We start from the raw sequence: 21253 nt of genomic DNA, 5'->3' as shown, positions 1-21253 counted from the left end.
ACAAAGGCCTGGCGACAGGCAGAGCCCGCCCCCGTCCATCGTCTGTGTGTCTGATTGGACATGCCTCAGCCTACGGCTTTCGATTGGGCAGGGCTTCGTGTCCTTCCCACTGAGTGACAGCAGTTGTCGCCAAGGCACGGTTAAAGGAGCCTAGGATGACGGGTTCTCAGGTGCAGCTGCTGGGGACTCTGGCTCCTGTCAGGTAAAATACATGTATGTGTTTATTAGTCACAAACGCGAAGAAGATAACAATTTTCAAAATTCCAGATTTTCTGAACTCTATTCTCATTAACTTGGCCTTCAAAATAGAAAGAGCTATCTAATGCTTTTATATATATATATTATATGTATAATATATATTATATATATATATATATTCAGACTAAAAATTGGAAAGAAACAAGCGAAGCCAATTTTGGTGGCACATGCCTGTATGTACTTTTAGAACTTGCAAGGTAAAGGCAGGGAAAGTGCAATCTCAAATCCAGTTTGGCTACAATGAGTTTTATGCCATCCTGGAATGCATATGTAGACCCTGTCTCAAAACAAAGAACTACAACCCATGAAATGGATGGTAATGGCCCAATGCACTTAAACATATCTTTAAAATCTTATCAGTGTAAAACTGGTGACTTTTATGTTCTGTTGGGACAAAAACCTTCCAAACTCAGCAAATGTTTTAAGGTTGTAGTTCGTCTCAGTTTAGAACAGCTACAACATCCTTTTGAGAGCTGTGACTTTCCTGATCTCAGGAAGTAGAAGGGACTGTTCTGCCAAACGGGAGGGAATGGAAGTCCTGATTGGTATTTCTCCTAAAGCCCAGAGAGGAGAACCAGAGCAGCCCGAAAGAGAGCAGAGAACTTCAACCAGAACCGCGCAGAAGTGAACCACTGCTTCCCAACAGCTGTTGCAGACAGGACAGAGGCAGGCAGGGACTGTAGGGTCGTGAGAGGAGAAAGTGTTATGTCTTTATATCTAGCTACAGCCTTGGTCTGTAGAGTTTAACAAAAGATAACCTTCCAATCTTGCTATTTGTTCTAATGATCAAGCTGTGGGTGTTGCTTCCTTCTGTGATGTGGGATATTGTGTGACTTCTGGAACAGTATATTTCTATACATATTTCTGTGGACTCAACAACGTCTAACAAAAAGAAAGGGAAATCAGTGTTTACATGAAACCTATTGTTAGCCAGGTAACTTGTAAGCAAAATGTCGTTCAGTCCTGGCAGCCTGCTTTTCTCTATAGTCTAGATAATGGTCTGTGGTAGCCATGCTTCTGGTTGTGAGTAGGTGTGCTTACTGAGTATATGAGAAGCAGGAAAAAATAATAAAAGATAAATTGCATGGAGCTGATCAAGAGAAGCAGCAGATAGATAGCAAAACATCTTTAAAGCAGGAGTTTATCATAGCCAGCAGGGACAACTGAAGGAGCCAGCCTGAGTAAGAAGGCAAACAGGTTAGAGAAATGGCTTAGGAACCCTTGGTGTGCCATCCCGAGGACCACAGTTCCAATCCAGCACCCACACAGGTGGCTCAAGAACACCTGTAACTTCAATCCTAAGGGGTCCTATGTCCTCTTCTAGCCTCCAGGGCGCCTGTATGTGCACGTATGCATACACTCACACAGACAAATGTATACACATAAAATAAATAAATAAACACAGGGAGGAGGAGGGAGGCCCAAAGTAACAACACTAAATATTGTGTTTACAAACAGGCAGCGGAAATTGGCGAGGGGAATGGAGGCAGTCATCTGGGGTTCCTCATCTAGATCTTTGTCTCCTCAAATGAGCCCCAGCCTCTCTTTCCTACTGCAAGTATTTTTACAACCGTGGAATGAACCATATTGAAGTTTGTTGGAAGTGGTTTAGCTTTTAGTGGTTCTGAATGATGCACTATGTTTGATAATCTAGCATGCTTGCTATGTTTTTGCTCTCCTTGTTACAGAGCCAGGGAGCCAGACTGACTCAGAACAAGGAGTTTTGGAGGAGACAAGGGAGGACCTTCTTACCCCTCAAATCTGCTTTCAATACACTGAAGGTAGCATGTGATAATTTGCTGATGTCATTTTACGTTACCTTCCTACCTGTCTATTAAGGTCGTGGCCAATTTGATAAGTAAGGCTGGATACGAGCCCCTTCCAAGTCTCCAGTGCAAATTGGGGCTGGTTAGTAACCTAAGCAAAAACCCACTGGGCTCCCTCTGCTATATGTAGTTATCCACCGCCAGATGAGGTGGCTCCGCTGCAGGAGATGAGCTGGTTGCTAACAGGGACACTGGTTGATTTTCCTCCAAACAACATTTCATTTTCTAGCTGACTTCTGGGCACTGGTTCTCATGGAGATGGCAGGATTCTGGAAGTAAAAGGAAAATTACTCCTTAAAACCTTTTCTGCCTATATCAGGAGCATCGGCTAAAGCACATTGCTGACAGGTCGGTTAACAACGGGCTCAGTGGGTACTGTGTTTGCCACTTGTGCAGTAACTCTGGCGTTTGGATTCATAGCACGCATGCGAAAAGCCGTGTGTCATCCCAGCTCTGCAGAGGTGGAGACAGAATCCTAAGCTCTGTGAGAGACCCTGTTTGACTCGGTCAGTGTTTTGTTGCTGTGAAGAGACACCATGGCTATGGCAACTCATAAAAGGAAGCACTATATTGGGGCTGGTTTACAGTTTCAGAGGGTGAGTCCATTATTAGCGTGGCGGGAAGAGTGGTGTCATCCGGCAGACACGGTGCTAGAAAGGCAGTTGAGAGTTTTATATCCAATCCACAGTCAGCACGAAGAGAGAGCCACTAGGAAGGAAGCCTCACTTGGGCTTGTGAAACCCCCAAGCCCACTTCCAGTGATGTACTTACTCCATCTAGGCCACACTTACTCCGACAAGGCCTTACCTCCTAGTCCTAACCTCTCCAGGAGCACCACTCTAATGGCCAGGCATTCAAATACGTGAACCTTTGGGGGCCATTCCTATTCAAACTCCCACAATGCCCAGAAAGAAAAAGGTGGCGAATGATAGAGGAAGACACTTGTAATCAGCCTCTAGCTTTCCCATGTACAGCCAAGAGTACCTACACAATACAAACATATATATACAGTATATGTATGTGTATATATAAATATATATATTAATATATATTATATCCCTAATAGTCCAAAAGCCCCAACTGTTTAACAACTGGACTCAGGAGACTCCAAATGCGAACACCTTCACTTAAACATAAGACTCATTTTTTTTTTTAGATCTTTGATAGCTTCCTCAGTTGATATTATTCCAAATTCTCATTATGTTTACTTATAAAACATTTGTTTTATTTATTTTAATTAGTCTGTGTCTATGTGAGTATATGCCATGTATGTGTTTGTACTTGCGGAGGTCAGAAGAAGGATATTTTTTGTTTTTTGGGTTTTACTTAAGACTCCTGGATCTCTCTACATAGGTCAGGCTGAACTTGAATTCAGAGAGATAGGCTTGTCTCTGCCTCCCGAGTGCTGGAATCAAAAGGTGTGCACCACTGGGCCTGTATCAGAAGAAAGCATTAGATCTGCTGCAACTGAGTTTGGGGTGGTTGTGAGCGGTCTGATGTGGGCATGGAACTTAACCCTGTTCTTCTGCAAGAGCAGCAAGTGCTCTTAACTGCTGAGCCATCTCTCTAGCTCCTGCAGATTTTTTAAATTGGCATGAAAATATCTGTTGCTGCTTCGTGGCTTTTCAGTCTTAACTGAACTACTTAATTTCAGTCCTTTGCTGTATTCAACTGTTCATGTTGTTTCTGATTGAGTTCGGTTTCCCGAGCACCCTCTGTACGCACTGATTTGTGTTAATTGGTAAGTGTCGGCTGAGGGCTTTGCTGGGAAAAAACAATCTCATACAAAATTGAAACTGCCCAGAGGCAGGCAGAGCTCCCTGATTTTGAGGCCAGCAGGGTCTACATAACTAGTTCAAGCCACAGATACATAGTGAGACCCTGTTGAAAAAAAAATAAAAGATATTGACCATTATACTGTGGACATGTGAACATGACAATATGGATGCACTCATGAACTCACTGAAGCTGGAGAAGCCTGTAAGAGATATGGGAGCCACCCTCCCCCAACTTTAGATGAGGAGCTATTTATAGTTGAGTGCTTCTGGGGGAGGGAGAATCAGTTTTCTTTAAGAGTAAGAGTATGGATCACATTAGGTCAACCACCTCCTGGGATGGTTCCACATCCATGAGAATACAGGCCGCACAATTTGAACGGGAGAGGGCTAGCTCAAAATTGGAAGGGGTTAGGAGAAGTGTCGTTAAAGGAACATAGGCAGACTGGGAAATAGAAGGCAGCCTCCTTGAGATGGTGGCTTCTTGTTCCTACAAGACATTATTAGGGGAAATGGCATCAAGGATAGATATCTAAAGAAGACCAGTAAGGGGAAGGGGAGGACTCAGGGGCCCCTATGAAATACCAAAGCCAATGTCCACTGAGCAATGGGCAAACACCCAGGCTTGTGGCTCCTCCCACCCTTAAAGAAAAAAGCAGTTACTTTTACTTTCCTTGTGGCTTGGTCTTCTATCTTCCCAGACATTCAATTCTTTGTCTGTTCAAGGAAATGAGCTCAGAAAACCACCCAGAAACCACCCGCCAGCATCCCTGTTAGAGCTGGGTGATGATGGATCAAGAAGGGGGAAAGTCCCAAGTGAATATGATGAAAATACATAGTGTATGTTAAAAAGAAGGGGTAACTTCTTTAAAAAGTGTATGGGGGTGGGGTAGGGTGGAGGGGTGGGTGGGGCGGAGGGGTGAGTGTGGTGGGGCTAGTGAGCTGGCTTAGTCGGTAAAGGCACAGGCCTCTAGGCCTGACAAGCTGAGTCCAATCCCCAGGACTCACAGAGTAGAAGGAGAGAATCAACCCCCTCAAGTTGTTCTCTGACCTCTATATATGCACAACCAGGGCATGTGGACACCCAAAAGCACATACACATTCACCCCAAAAACTAACCACCAGGTAATCTCTGAGGTAGCCTTGATAGGGTTGCAGTAAAGTAAAAATCTAGCTCGTAAGGATTCAAGAAGACAGGACATCTTTACTGTAAACAAAGTTAAGTCTTGCTAGGTAGTCCTTGGTTATGCCAGGGAAAAGCAATGAGGTCTGCCCAAGATCATTTACATTCAACCTTTAAGCATAACGTAGACTCAGTTCTACCTGCCAAAGGTCGTGGAGGCAGGCACAGTGACATTGCGAGCTTTGCTTGTGTGTGTGTGTGTGTGTGTGTGTGTGTGAGTGAGTGAAATCTGGTTCTGTTAAAGCATCAGCTATAGGTTCCATAACCTACCTAATATTACAGACTTTTGAAAACTGGCATCTTATTTCTATTTGTGACTAGTATGTGCACACAAACACACACATAATTCATAAGCTTATATGATACTAGACATGAGGCTCTGAGGGTAAATCGCAAATGCCCAATTACAGGAATATATTGTGCTTCACAAGAAGCTCTCCCTGCCTTAAAATTGGTTGCAGTCAAGAACCTGTCATCCTGGACTCCTGCGTTGGCGCCAACCACTGTCACTCAGTGGGCAGGACGCGAAGCCCTGTCCAATCGGAGGTCCTGGACTGAGACGTGTCCAATCAGACACACAGGCAGAGGACGGGGGCGGGCTTTGGCGGTCGCCAGGCCTTTGTCTGGGAGTCGCCATCTTGGTCTGTGTGTCTGCTGCCCGGGAAGCTCCTGCGCAGCTTTGGTGGCGCGGTGACGCCGTGGGTGCAGGGCGATGGTAGGAGGGCGCCCGCGGCCCCGAGAAGCGGACCCGGTGAGTGTACGTGTGGCGCCCGGAGGTGGCGGTGCGCGAGCGGGAAGCGCTGCGGCGGAGCGGGGTCCGCGGCCAGGCGGAGCGGGCGGCCGTGCAGGGTCCCCTGGGCAGTGGGGCTGTCCCTCCCGCTGTGGCGACTGCTGCAGGCTCACAAGGAGCGCAGACTGCCTGGCTTCTGCAGGTTGTCTTAGGTTTTGTTCTTCCTATTCTGTGAGGTTTTTCCTGGAGCCGAACTGTCGTCCACCGGATGCCCCCCCCCCCCCCCCCCCCGTGACTTCGCCTGTTTCCTCTAATTTTCTGGAAGGTTTGGTCCTTGGAGTCCCAAATCCAGAACCACGAATACCAGCCCCTCCCCTCCTTGTTCCGTGTGAGCACTTGCCCCAGATTTACCTCTCTTCCTCTCTTCTCAAACACCAACTTCCAGTTTCCATTATGTATTTGTTTCTCATTGTACATTTTAAATATACAATATTGTATGGTTTATATTTTTAAAAAATTCCAGAGGACTAGAGAAAAATAATCTCTCAAAGACTTTAAAAACTTTCCTGTGACTATAACACGAAAAGAGAGGAAAAACAAGTCATTTGACTCCTGAACTTTGTGCAGAACGTTACTGAGTTTCACACGAATGCTTCGTGAATGTTTTAGCATGCGGGTTACATCAACAAAAAGTAACATGTGTTAACGTTGTGCATACCTAAGTATCTGAGAATAACAATAGAATGGAGCTTTGTTTTAGTGCTGGCCACGATCACACATGTCCTCATGAGGTCAGTTGTAGTATTTTGAGGTCCTCACCCTTGGGCGAACCCTAAGCACTGCCATGTTTGTTTGAATTTAGTGAGTGTCATAGCTCTAGTTTGTGGATGACACTGTCCCTCATGTAGTGATCCTCTTCTCGTCATGCTCACTGAAGCTAGGGGAAAACTACCGTATGCAGGCTAGGACACATCTGGTGTTGGGTTCAGTCAGGGAAAGTAATTGCAGAGTTGAGCAAATGATTAGGTAAACCTACATGAATAGCTAAGATGGAAACACAACTGAGCAGTACATTTATTTTGTTTATATGTATGTGTGTGTATCTGTGGGAGTGTGTGCCGTTAGCATGCAGGTGCCTCAGAGGCCAGAAGAAGCATTGGATATCCTGGAGCTGGGGTTACAAGTTGTGAGCTGCCTGACATCGATGCTGGGAACTGAACTTGGGTCCTCTAAGAAGACCAGCGAAGTGCTGAGCCTCTAGGGCCAAGATTTCTATATTACCTCAAGACCAACTTACAGATTAGTCAACAAAAGATAATGCTTTAAAAAGCAATAGGTTTGGCCCTCCCCTCACATTGCACACTACTGGGAAGCATGAAAGAGCATTGACTTCTAGGTGGGCCCGTACAGCCATTCCAATGCATTGGCCCATTGCAACTTTAATTTTGAGGATTTTAAGTCTTTCTGGGGGTTAGGAATGGGAGGGGGTTGAGGGTTCTAGGAACTTTCTCAGTGTGCCGTGTGTATTTGCTTCATTGCCGTATCCGTTTCAAGTGTTTGAACACAGCTTTGCCTAGTGAAAAAAAATCAAAGACCAAATGCAGGCTATTTAGCTGTGTCTTTCTCCAAATTCCAGCAGGAGGAAATGCTTTCTCTAATCATGTCTTCAGGGCACCTTCACAGTAGGATGTTCCAGGCACAGTGATTGGTTTTTATCTGTACAGGAAATCATAAATTACTTGCGAGGATTAACAGTGGTGGAAGTGATGGGCACACCTGTGTGTTTTAGGCATGTTTTCAAATTTCTCCTGTGATGAGGAATCAGTTGCTCCTTTGTTTCTTGAGTTCTGCTACTAGAATAAGTGTTCATTGTCTAGGATTGAAAAGGACAAGGTCAGTTATGTGAGTCATGTTGTCTGGTGCTGACACATGGCAGCGTTTGTAGTCAGACCGAATTGACTCGTGTCCTGGATCACTTTGGCTTTTTTTTTTTTTTTTTTTTTTTAAGAGTATTTTAAGGACTGGAGAGATGGCTCCATTGAAGGGTACACTCACAACCAAAACATACACCTTTTTTTTTTTTTTAATTCTTCAACAATTTCATACATGTGTACAATGTGTCCTAATCATATTACCCCTGCTCCCCTCAGGCACTCCTTATAGGCCCTTCTTCCACTTTCACATTCTCTTTTTTATTGTAACTCAAGAGTCCAGTTAGTTAGGTCAGCTGCTTAGTACTTGAAGGGAGAAGTTCCTTGACATGGAACAGGTGCAGAAACTTCATCTCAAGGAGCGGCTGAATGATACTGAGTGTCAGAATGTTAGCAAGTCGCTATTAGTTCTCCAGATTTATAACCAGGACAGCCCCATCGAAAGGGAGCTCTATTTTCTGCACCTTGGATTCAGGGTTCCCTTATGAAGCTGTGTTTGTACCTGCACTGCAAAGGCCTTGGAATACATTCATCCTTTCTTTCAGATCCCTCCTATCTCCCTGAGAGGAAGGCCACAGTAGGGCACTGGTGGATGAGAACCAAGGAGGAGAATCAAGATGCTCAAAATGACAGTCAGGTCACTCTCTGAAGCTCAGCTGCCTCTTCAACCATCAGGTAGGTGCACTTACCAAAAAGAGCCCACCTGATCCTAGCCTAAATTACCGGCCAGCCCAATCATACTGTATTTAATAACATCTAGTGCAGATAATTATCACCCCTTATGATAGATAGGATTCCAAAATTTAATGACACCTTGCTTATATTGGCAAAGCAATAGATGATTTATAGGTACCGATTTCCTCTTACTGAAAGATACTGTTAGGTCACACCGAAATACATGTAGATGTATAAACACATGATTGGTGTTCAACTTACCGTACCTGTTATGCTGGCTTTTTCCATTTATGGGTTGGTGACTCTCCTGTTACTTAGGGACCTAGAGAGGCAGCCCCTCCTGTACAACTGAAGGCATTGGGTTGAGGAATGTCTAGTCAGACAGATGAACAGTAGGGGGCAGGCTCTCCCAGTCTTGCTAGGGCCTTATGCGTCCCTAGGCTCAGTCTCCTCTACTCTGGAGGTCTAGGTGGCTGTGCTGTAGACTCTGTTGCCCTGTGACGTGCTGGTGCGGGGAGTTCCATAGGGAAGACGCTCCATGCCCTGGAAGCCAGAAATGGTGAGTGTGTGGGCCAGCGTCTTGAACCAGGGACTGTAATTGGTGGGAATTGTTTGTGGCTCTGGAATCAATAGGCTGGGAACCCTATACTGGGTGTCTGAGCCCCAGGTCCCCTCTTTCTGTGGGGTGGGTGATGGGCTGGTACTTGGGACCCAGGTGACCTGTCTCATTCCTGCAAGGTGACTTCAGCTCCTATTGGAGCTCTCTCTGTTGTGCCTTTAGTTCCCTACCAACTGCAGGGCAGCAGGCTGGACCATCAGTGGGCACGGGGGTATTGTGTTCTGTTCTCAGATGACTACAAACATTTTAAGTAACACGAATTTGACTTTTAGCATAATTGATACAGCTTTAAAAATTATTTCAGAATTTCATATTATACTTTGATCAATCCCCCATTATCCTTTATCACCATCCCCCTGAATATTTCTTCCCAATAAGTCTTTCTCGTCCTTTTCTGTATTTAAGTTTTTAATAGCCCTCTGCATTTAAGTAGGGTTGCTGGCATGAGTGTAGGTAGGGGATTATTGGTTGCAAGGGCAGTTGAATCAGTGGCAACACCACTGAAGAATACTCAGCATTCATTAACTGTCCATACTCCCTAAGGAATGATGGGACCTTGTGAGTGCTGCCCCATCCGCGGTGGGTTGCGATGGACCACTTCTTGTGTAGGTAGCCACTGCTAGTCTGTTTTCCCCAAGACTACTTTGCTTTTCCTCTCTGGGTTGCTTGAACTGAGGTCACTGGCCACTTCTTCTTCTCGCTGCCTTGTCTTTCTCACTGCCTTTCAGCTTCTACTCCCCTCTTTTGTGTGTCTCGGTGTTCCCCCCTCTGTTCAGAATAAAGTGTCTTTTGTTACTCTGGTCATCTCGTTCTTGGAGTCACCTGTAGACAGCTTGTAGTCCTCCATCTGACCCAAAAATCCCGAATTTCAATCCGTTTTATTCTTCTTTCTTACTTGACTTTTTTTTAATTATTATTATAGGATTTAAAAACTGTGTTAGACTTGGAATTCACAAATGCTAGCTGACTGCTGTGGACGTGAGCTACATTCCTAGCCCACACAGCATTTTTTTTTCCATTTGTTTTCTGCCTGAACTAGAGGAGGCAACTTTTAAACTATTTTCAAGCATAAAGATGAGATGGAAACATGTTTAGATTTTAGTCCTGTATGTTCTTAGATGTCTGCTGGTTCCTTGCTCCTTTCTATGCGTATCAACTAGCATGTGTGTAATCTCCATTCGTAACTGTGTATTACAATCTCCAAACGCAATGGCTGGTACCTGAAATATACTATTGTTGTTTATGTTTATTTCCCTGTGGTAAGCAATACTTGTATTACATTAATTGTTATCCTAAATAATATAAGTAAAACGTAACTTAAGTTACACCACTGGTAGGGGCTAAGTGTCATTTTTTATTTAGGGTTTGTTCAGTTTTAGTTAGTATTTAAGACAGTTTATGACAGCGTCCTTACACTGCTTGTTATTTCTGGTGATGTTTATAATGATGATTAATTTTCCAGGAAGGTTTTTTTTTTCTACTCATACTAACCTATCCATCAACAGCATAAGAGTGTTTACTTCTTTGACTTAGAGTAAACAGGAAAAAGATTTTTTAAATCTCTGTGTGGTACATTCTTAGCCTCACGACAAAGGGAAAATGTGAACTTGTGGGCGACACCTCTGACTTCTACTTAGAACACTGTGCATCCCTTCCATGTGGCTCCTCCGGCTTCTTCTCAGAAGACTGTACATCACTTGCATTCACAGTGCAGAGGGAGCCCAGATAGCAGAGGGAGGCTCCGAGTTGGTTTATGTGAATGTTGCGTTTTTTCAGCATCTCACTTGGTTAAAGGCATGGCAGTCAAGGCTATGGGTGAAGTGTTGATCCTTTCCCCGGAACTTCTCTATAGAAACCTGTATCTAAATCCACATGTCAACTGTGTCTGCAGATAGGGCTTCTCGGAGGTAATTAGCATTAAATGAGCAAATGTGTGTGAGATGCTAACACCACACAGCTGAACTTCCCTATTCAAAAGAGGAGGAGGGCTGGGTGCTAGTGCAGTGTAAGAGCATTTGTCTAAGGCACGATTGATTCCCCGAAGAAATTAAAAGAAGGGAGAATTACTTGTTTTTTTTTTTTTTTTTTTTTTTTTTTGCATGGAAAGACATTCTGATTAGGCTGTCACCTGGTTATCAGGAAAGGAGACCTTATCAGGTACAGAACCACCTGCAACCTTTGCTATTAACTGACACAACTGTGAAAACAATTATCTTTCACCCATTCTATGTAAGTTTTTATTGTAACCCATGGCAGCTAATGCAGGAGGAAGAATTAGATTCGGAAGCACAGGAATTCAACCTATACTACTATTGCTATTTTTGTGTTGATTTTTCAAGAATTGTTTTTATTATTATCATTATTATTATTATTAATTGGCATATACCTGGAGATCAGAGGACAACTTTTGAGAGTAGGATCTCCATATGGAGCCTAAGGATTGAACCCAGGTCATCAGATTTCTTAATGGGCATCTTTACCATTTTGCTAGTGTATAATTTTTTTGTAACAACATTGAAATCAACTGACCTATGGAAAATTAATGATATTGTGATAAAGACATTATCCAGTTGCTGTATTTTTGTGATAAATAATTTTACATCCATGAATGTAGTGTTTAGGTTTTTTATAACCTTAATTTGTTTTATTATCTGAGAAGTTGATATATTTTTGTTACTAAAGTAGGTACCTTTAATTCGGTATTTTGTTATTGTCTGAACATATTCTTATGTGTGACTAATCTTGCTTGTCAGTTTGATATACCTAGGAAGAGGGAATTTTAATTGAAAAATTGCCTCCATTAAATTGACTTGTTGTCATGTCTGTTGGGAATTTTCTTGGTTGCTGATTGATATAGGGCTCCCAGCTCACTGAGTGGTGCCTTCGTGGGCAGCCGAGTAAGTTAGAGGGAGAGAGTCAGTAAGCTTCCTTCCTCTGTGGTTCCTGCTTGAGCTCTTGGCTTGGCATCCCTTGATGGTAGGCTCTATCTAATTTGAAAGATGTCGTAAATTCTTTCTCACACAGCTGCTTTTGTTCAGTGTTTTATTGAAGCATAGAAAGCAATTAAAATGGTTTCTTGTGCAGTTTATTTAGGCATTGCTGGATATTGAAACCAGGAAGCCCTCTGCCACTGACCCACATCCCCAGCCCTTATGTCATTTGTGTAGTATGTTTATTGAATCCTCCTATTTGGAATAATGTCTGGGGAATTCTCTTGGGATGTAGGTTTATGTTGTAAAGATGATGTTCTTTCTTATGTTTTGTTAGATTTCCCAGTACTCATTATAGAGTGCTGAATACTTTTGTGATGGAGCACAAAAGTTAACCCTCCAGTTGTGTGAATATTTCTTGGGAAGACATCAAATTTCCATTCACTGTTAAAAACACCAATGACAGGTGAAAAAAACTATTCCTCTCAAGTCCTGGTGAACCAGTGACCTTAGTTGGAGTTACTTACTTAATAGGCACATGGATAATTATTAAGCAGTTACACAGTCGAAGGGAATGTCTTTCTGTTAGATGTCTATAAATCTTTGAGAATGGTTGGCGCCTTGTGAATGCCTCTCCTTGTAACCATCAATTGTCTATAAATCAGAGGTCAGAGTTAGAAATGTAGATGGTCAATTGGCTCATGTAATTTACATAATTTATGGCACCCCATGCATTTTTTTTACACCTTTTAATTTAGGAAATGAGTAAAATAGTCACTTTTATGTGGACCCTAGCAGTTCCTTTTGAATTAGTAAAAAAATACAAGAATGACCATAACTGCAATTATTATTTTTTATAGCAGGTTTAATTTTTAAAAGTTTTATGTATATTGGTGTATGGACGTTTTGTCTGCATGTCTATGTGACAGGAGTGTGCTTGTGCCCTTGAACATCTTTTGATCCTCTGAATTGGAACTCTAGATGACTGTGACCAGAATGTGGGAATCAAATTTGGGTCCACTGGGAGAACTTAACTCTTAACTCTTAACTGCTTAGCCATTTTGCCAGCCTCTGAACAGTTATTTATGTATGTAATGGACTACTAACAGATCCATGAAATTAAACTGCTAGAATTACTTAAGTGCAAAATCAATGGATAATAAATGATTTGAACATTTACTGGTATTTTCACTTATCACAACATGAGACTACACAGACATGGTATTCTGTGTGGTTCTGTTAGCCTGTCTTGTGTCCTTTGTGCTATCATAACTGGACTTCTGTTGCTTCTTGTTCATGAGAACACATCCATGTAAACATTTAAGAGTTCTGCCGTATGTAAGTAGCAAATGTTTTCTACTTCATCATTCTGTTGTATATGAACATTAACTTTTTGTGCACATCAACAATGTGTTGGTACTTGTGTCTTTGGACTATATCATGTGCTTTCCTAAGAACTTTACTAATTCTATTCTTCCTACTAAAAAAGATTATTCAGCATCCTAGGGAAACTGGATAATTACATTTTCCTGAATTATATTAAATTCTTGTTTAGGTAAGATAATACTTTCTGCCATGATAAAGAATACAAATCAAGTTTTTGTGTTGTGTTAGACAGACACCCATACAGAAGGATGAGCTCCTAGGCTGAAGAGAAATGTGTCATTACAGGGGTTGGTGTCATTTGAGGATATAGCTGTGGAATTCACCTGGCAGGAATGGCAGGAGCTGAGTGAAGGTCAGAGGACCCTCTACAGGGATGTGATGCTGGAGAACTACAGCAACTTGCTGTTCTTGGGTGAGTGAAGAATGGAATGTAAATTCTTTATCATTGATGTCTCCTGAAATGAAGATATTTTCTTTTTTCTCTCTGCCTGACTTAGTAGTTTAACATTTCCCATTTACAGGGCACTGCAAGACCAAACCTGAATTGATCTTCAATTTGGAACAAAGACTTGGATCATGGATTGTAGGAGAAACCTCAGACCAGAGTATCCCAGGTACATCAGTGCATACTAGTTAGAGACTAGGATGATGAGAACTAATCAGATATGGTCACCAAATTTACCCACCCCAGCCCCAAAAATGGCTAATCTTGTATATTAGACATTTGTCTAATATACTCTTCAAAGAAGACTGTTTTTGTTGTTATTACTAAACTCAATTTTTTTTAGACTGATTATAAATCCTATGTTGTTTTTAAACTTAGTATAAATCCTATGTGGATCTTGGAGAAAGAACATTTATAGTGCTAATTTAGGAAAAATCGAATAAACTAAGTTGTAAGGAAGTAGCTTTGCATTTATTTTTATTTAGGTAATTTAACTATGAGATGAGTATTTTCCAAGTTTGCTATATAATATATAGGTGACTATCTAACAAAGACTTGATTATAGTCATGAGTATTAATAACAGACTTACAAATTAATGAATGAGTAGTTTAAGGCTACTATTTAATCAATTATTTGGCAGTTACAGGTGGAATTTGCATGAATAGCATCACAATGTTCCATAGTAAAGCTGTAGACTACAAATGCTTTAGGATTCTCTGAATACAGAGAGATACGGTAATAGGAGAGAATATTCCAAGTCTCCTGGGCAGCAGAAAAGCAAAAGTGTAATATGTGAGCACAACACACACACCACACCACACCTGATACCACACCACATCGTACCACACCACACCAAGAGGAGATAGCCTCTCACTATTTCCCTTTGCAGAGGAAAACCAAAAGCCATAAGCATAAGGGAAGCCTGGAGCGTGTAGTCAGCCTTAAGGACAACTAGACACAGGAGAAACCAGTAGTTTTCAGAAGGCTTAAGTCCAGTTGAGCATTCCTTGTCCTAAAGTAACTTCTTCATAATAGACTAGCAATGGAGAAGAAATAAGTTATAGTGCTATACCTAGACTCTCACTTGAGAGAGGCACTTGAGAGGGTACTCATTCAGTTTTTGAGACTGAGCTATGCTGTAGACATGGAATTAAATAATCACAGATTGTAGAGGGTATAGACATGCTAGCACTATTATTAATTTAGCAAACCAGATGACCTTTTAAGATAAAGATTTAATGTATATCTTCCAATAAGAATCCTAAATATAAGTATTTTTAACTTTAAAGCAGATGACTAGAACACAATAAAACAAAATAAAAACTAAGATCTTGTTTGCTCTCTGCAGCATCTCCTGTCACTGGCAGAAATGCATATGGATTTAAAATAAGAACAGTTTTTCTTAAACAGTGTAAAGGGATTCACCAGTAGCTCTACTCACACGAGTAAGCCAACTTCGTGATTGGTTAGCTTAGAAGGCATAAAGAAATTTACTGAATATTTATAAAGAAACCAGTCCATTAAAATATAATTATTTCAAATGTTTATGCACTGAATATTGGTGTGCTGAGTTCCCTAAGAAATGATTTCTAGACCCAAAGGAAGACAGAAGTTCTGGACAAATCAATAGCGAGTGACTTCAGTGTTCCAGGAGTGGATAATATTCCACTAATTAATGTTAACAGATTGAACTAGACAACATCCACTTTCATGAGTGAACTAAATACTGGAGTTGAGTGATTAAAATAGTCTACTATCATAACTAACTAACTCCTAGTTAACAGAGTGCATCACTGTAACTGAAGAGACATCTACAGTATATACTATCCAGTGGCTGTGAGATATACATCTGAGCTTTCTCTAAAATAAATTAAATTTGAGGTCATAAAGCAAGCCCCAATGAAGAGATAACATTGGAAATATTTTCTTGTATGTTTTAAAAATCAAAACTACCAATAGTCAGAGAAAAGCGAAACAAATAATGTGGTTGAATGCAGTTTTGGATGATCAGTGGCTAGTAAAAAAGATAAGTGTTAATTTTTAAGTAAACTTTAAAAAAAAGAATGAGGAGTGTCTGGAAGGAGGAAGAGAACCTATAGGTCTGGGCAGAGAAAGATAGACATGAATATTATCAGAGTACATTGTGTACATATATAGAAACAAAACGAGGAAACCTCTTTGGGTGTGAATAGTATTCAATTGTATACATATATAGAAATAACATACTATGTCTTAGTTTGTATAATTAATGTATGTTAAATTTAGAAGTCACATACGACATTGAGTTAGACAAAGGAAAGTGATATCATTTTGGTATACTATATAATATTTTTCTAGTTTTTTTTATTTTGATAAAATGAGTAGGAAGCAAATATATGGCTAAAGCATAATAGGGATTTGGGGGGTGTTTATCTTTGTGGTGGGAAGGAAGATAGTCCAGTTTGTGCATATAAATTTACTTTAATGTCACTTCAGATTTCCAGGAAATGAATGCCCTGGACAAGTTCTGTCCAGAAGCCAAAACAAGGCATGTGTGGCAAGTTGCGCTTGACAGTGATACATCAAAGAATTTGACTGGAGTAGGGAAGGCTTTCAGTGTGAGTGCAAACCATGTTTCAAATAAGAATAGAAAGAGTGAGAACCCACGAGGAATGAGTCCTGGAAAGCTTATTCTGTGGAAGAATGTTTATCTCCGTAGTGATGCTGATGAGCTAGAAGTTGAACCAGATGACCTGAATGGAACTGTAAAATCCATCAAACATCCAGAGCATGTTACTCTATACAAGTCTGAAAATTCACAAAGTTATTTTCAAAGTCTTATACCAGGGAAATCCTTCAACACAAAAGCAGTATTACTGACTCATAAATTCAGTGAATATGCAAAGTCTTTAGGTGATACAGCATTTATTGGCAAAGAGATGGCTCAGATAGGGGGGAAATCTTTTGAATGTAACATATCAGAAATAAAGTATAACAAGTCTGACCTTGATGAAAATGAGCAAAGATACTCTGGAGAGAAACATTACAAATGTAGTGACTTTGAAAACCCTTTCATTACTGAATCATACCTTCCAAAACATAAGGTACAGCATGCAGGAGAAAAATTCTTTGCCCAGGAGGAATACGAGTTTTCTCAGCAGTCAGAAGTGAATCTCCATCAGAAAATCCACAGAGGGAAAAAGTCCTATGAATGTAAAATATGTGGAAAGTGCTTTCATTGGAAAACTAGCTTCAACAGACATCATAGTACTCACACTGGTGAGAAGCCCTATGAATGTAATGAATGTAGGAAAGCTTTCTGCCAAAAGTCACACCTCACTCAGCATCAGAGAGTTCATACAGGTGAGAGACCATATATATGTCTAGAATGCAGGAAAGCTTTCTATCGTAAGTCAGAGCTCACTGACCATCAGAGAATTCATACAGGTGAGAAGCCGTATGAATGTAAGGAATGTGGGAAAGCTTTTTGTCAAAAGCCCCAACTCACTCTACATCAGAGAATTCATACAGGTGAGAAGCCCTATGAATGTGCAGAATGTGGGAAAGCCTTCTCCACCAAGTCCTACTTAACTGTACATCAGAGGACTCACACGGGCGAGAAACCATATGAATGTACAGTGTGCAGGAAGTCGTTTATCTGTAAGTCAAGTTTCAGTCATCATTGGAGAACTCATACTGGTGAGAAACCCTATGAATGCAAGCAGTGTATGAAGACATTCTACCGGAAGTCAGGCTTGACTCGACATCAGAGAACTCACACAGGTGACAAACCCTATGAATGCCAGTTATGTGAGAAAGCTTTTTACTGCACTTCACACCTCACTGTACATCAGAGGACTCATACAGGTGAGAAACCCTATGAATGTAAGGAATGTAGGAAATCTTTCTATGATAAGTCAAACCTTAGAAGGCATCAGAAGATTCATACCATGGAGAAAGCCTGTGAATGCAAACAATGTAACAAATCTTTGCTGAGTAACACTTTGCAACATCAGACAATGTACTATGAATATGAAGAATGCAAGAAAGCTTTGCACCATAAAACAAACTTTACTTAAACATCTAACACTTCTTACAGGTAAGGGGACCTGTGCATGTAAAGAACATTGGGAAGCATTTACCCACATGACATCAGATCTTACTGTACATAGGAGTACCCACATGAGAGATTAAACCTTATCAATAAACAGTGAAGGAAAAACCTTGATTTATGCTTTTTTTTTAATCAAACTCACAATTTACTGTGGCAAGTAATTTAGCTGGTACATTAGTGATGGCTTTTAACCCAACATAAGATATGTTTATGGTAGGGGGTCATTTGTACTCTGGCAACAGAGGACGACACCATGACTTAAAAAAAAAATAGGGCCAAGTTTTCTACTTAAGGTTCTCCTAACATACTGTCAGAACTTGATGTGAAACCAATGATGGTGAAGAATTGCCCCCAACTCTGAATAGAATTTGGAACTCATTGCTGGGTGTGTTGGTACATGCTTATAATCTCAATACTTGGGAGACTGAGGAAGGAGGATCAGTAATTATAGTCTAATCTTGGTTACAAAGCTATTTCAAACCCAGCCTCTGTTACATGAGACCTTAACAAAAACAGCAACCAGATGATTAAAAATACAAGAATTTGAGAATCTAATGGTATCATAAACCCTGTATGTGACAAAGAACACGAACACAATTAGGGAAAATGTTGCCATACTTTACTTCCATTTGAATCAAATATGCTGTAGGTGTTTTGTAGAAATGTGTGGAATTTTGTGGAAATTTATGGTAATGGGCATCGCTTTACTCAAAAGTGAGCCCACTTGAATTTAAGCAGTTAGGGCTGTGGATGTAGCTCGGTGGCAGAGTGCTTGACCACTAATAATGTTAGCTGTGTTTCATATAGATTGCTCATTATATCCTTAAAATTTTTATTATATTTACTTGTGTATGCGTTTCATATCACATATGTCAAGGGCGGAGGACAGACTCTCCAAAGTCAGTTTCCTCCTACCTGGTGGGTCCTTAGTATAAAACTCAGGTTGTTAGACTTGGCAGCAAGTGTCTTTATCCTCCCTCTGAGCTATCTCTAGGCCTGTATTTTATACTAATTAAGTTTGATAAAATAAAGGCAGTTCTGGAGGTAGTTCAGCCAGTTCAGCAAGGACATTTGTTTGATCATTTTTGGAAAAATCTCCCTAACTTTTCAGTTTGGAGAGAAGGTCTTGCTACAAACACCCTGGTCGATATTAAAGTCCTGCTCTTCCTGTCTTATAAAGTGCTTAGATTACATGTATGTGCTACTCTTTTGCCCAGCATAAAATTTACTGAAAACTTCTAGAACTCTTTTGGCTGTTGTCTGTATATCTAAATGTTCCATCACTGTGTTACAAAAATTTGAGCAAATGAAAGATTTGATTTCACAGCTCAGTGATAGGATGCCAAATCTGTTGAGATCAAGAAAAATGAGGGTAGTGTGAAGTTCAGAGTTCATAGCAGTAGATACATATACTGTGATCATCACAGACAAGCAGAAGCCAAGAGCTGAAGAAGATAATGAAGGAGTTGAAATGAAACATATCCTCATTTGGATTAAAATCCTACAATGTAAAAAAATTCTGTTCATATAATTTGGGCGTTAATTGGAAATAATAAAATATTTAAAATATTATTTCAAATCATGTTCAATGTGTGTACAAGCAGGATGGTTATTCCCAGTCAGCATAAATTGACCTCCAACCTGCATCACTTGTGGTTGACATAAATGAAAATTTATTATTTAATGCTCAAATTTAGTGAACAGGTTTGAACACACCTTAAGTATAAGTATGTTCTATATTATATATTTTTGTTTTAGAAATCTGAATTAAGGTTACTCAGCCTAAGTATAGAATATTTGTTACTTATGTAACAAATACATTGGGATACTACTTAAGAGGTAGGGTGCATGCCTTTTTATGTATGTGATTCTGATTGCAGTTTCAGACTTACACAGAGTATTAAAATGTTGTGGTCATATTAGTTAACTTGGTATTACTGTGGGCAACTAGCTGACAGAACCAATATAAGGGTGTACATATTTATTTTAGGTCATAATTTCATATAGTCAATAGTTTCTTGATTCTGACCATGAGTAGATCATGGTTGGCAGAAGCACTTTTTATCCTATAGATAGGACACAGCAAAGAAGAGGCTGAGTATCAGGCTTATTCTTTAAAGGTATCTAACAGTGGCATACATTAAAAAAAAATCTTCCTGAAGTTTATGTCATCTCAAAAGCATTGCCACAATCTTAGAACCCGGCATCCAACACAAAAGCCTTTGGACAACGTTTCAGATTCAAATCAGAATGTACAGTTTTCACATTAAACAGCTACCCCACTTATTTTTTGTTAAACATATTATGTTCATATAGAGTTGTATGGGTATTTTTATAAAACTATTCAGATTGAAACTGAAGTGCTATCTACTGCCTCAAGAGGGTGATTGCTAATGTATTTATAGTGTTTAACCAACATAGAACCTGTTACTTATCGTGTCTAATCTCAGCAATTCATGTTGAAAAGCAGAAATCTGGTACATAATTGTTTATAGTTGACATCTGAATTAAAGCATTTTTGGCCAATAATTCTTGTTTCATCTTTTATTTTTGACATTTTTAGTTAATAATTGTATCACCCCACTACCCTTTTCCTTCACACCCTCCAGTTCTCCCTCCCTCAAATTGATAGTCTTTTTCATTATTACAGTTACATGTATACATACAAGTATATAAATACAGCCCAATGAGATACTTTTTGTGTGTGTGTGTGTGTATATATGCTGTTTAAGGACTGACTACTTTCTAGTGGGTTACCAATCTAGTTGGAGTTCATTCCTGGAAGAGGGTGATTCAGTCCCTGATCAGTCATGTAAATTTCACTGAAATATTATAAAGAGTAAAGACTACCAACCCAAATTTTTGGTTGAGTTAAGCAAGCTTTATTTTCTGTCAGGGCTATCACCCAAAGCTGGGTTAGGAGAATAGGCCCAAACATAGAAAATTTTTATAGCCCCCAAACTACAAGGTTAGGAGGTTTCCAGGGGATTTTTAGTTAAGTAGGAACATGGCAGAACATCTCAAAACTATTTGGTAGAGCATCTTATCAGGTGAAGGTCAGGGTATAGGGTGTTGAGCATGTCAAATTCCAGAAAAGTGGTCAAGGCACAGTCCAACTTAAGTTTTTTTTTTGGATTCTAAGTCTCATTTATTTCACTTAACATGATTTCCGGTTTCATTCATTTTCCTGAGAAAACACATGATTTTGCTTCTTGTAGTGAAATAGTACTCGTGTATGTATTGTAAAAGTACATACACACACACACACAGAGACATCACAATTTTTAAACTTTGTTCATGGATAGTAACCTGTGTATCAATTGTGTAAATTATATATTGATTTCCTGTTATGGTAAATGAGAATTTCGCTCAGTTCTGTTTTTCTTTCTCTATCCAACCAA

The 21253-nt window shown here is 40.3% G+C and overlaps 1 protein-coding gene across 3 annotated transcripts; it reads left to right on the top strand.

Annotated features, from left to right (window-relative positions):
• The first annotated feature begins 5654 nt into the window (after positions 1-5654).
• Positions 5655-20399, top strand: LOC130870745 (zinc finger protein 39-like). Of its 3 annotated transcripts, none has more exons than XM_057763512.1 (6): positions 5655-5793; positions 8249-8378; positions 8848-8937; positions 13599-13725; positions 13835-13927; positions 16235-20399. In XM_057763512.1, the coding sequence occupies exons 3-6, from the start codon at positions 8917-8919 to the stop codon at positions 17815-17817; spliced, it is 1824 nt and encodes a 607-aa protein (XP_057619495.1). In that variant the 5' UTR covers positions 5655-5793; positions 8249-8378; positions 8848-8916; the 3' UTR covers positions 17818-20399. The 3 variants fall into 3 exon arrangements, with proteins under 3 accessions (XP_057619495.1, XP_057619494.1, XP_057619496.1); XM_057763511.1 differs by having other exon boundaries at positions 8842-8937; XM_057763513.1 differs by lacking the exon at positions 8848-8937.
• The last annotated feature ends 854 nt before the right edge of the window (positions 20400-21253 follow it).

Source organism: Chionomys nivalis, chromosome 3 (genome assembly GCF_950005125.1).
Source record: "Chionomys nivalis chromosome 3, mChiNiv1.1, whole genome shotgun sequence".
Classification (NCBI taxonomy): domain Eukaryota; kingdom Metazoa; phylum Chordata; class Mammalia; order Rodentia; family Cricetidae; genus Chionomys; species Chionomys nivalis.
This window is presented reverse-complemented; position numbering and strand designations above follow the sequence as displayed.

Excerpts from the sequence above, each read along its gene's own strand:
- LOC130870745 (XM_057763512.1), top strand. The coding sequence starts at position 8,917 with ATGCCCTGGAAGCCAGAAATG. Across the intron at positions 8,938-13,598 it reads TGCCCTGGAAGCCAGAAATG|GGGTTGGTGTCATTTGAGGA; the intron begins GTGAGTGTGTGG and ends GTGTCATTACAG. Across the intron at positions 13,726-13,834 it reads CAGCAACTTGCTGTTCTTGG|GGCACTGCAAGACCAAACCT; the intron begins GTGAGTGAAGAA and ends TCCCATTTACAG.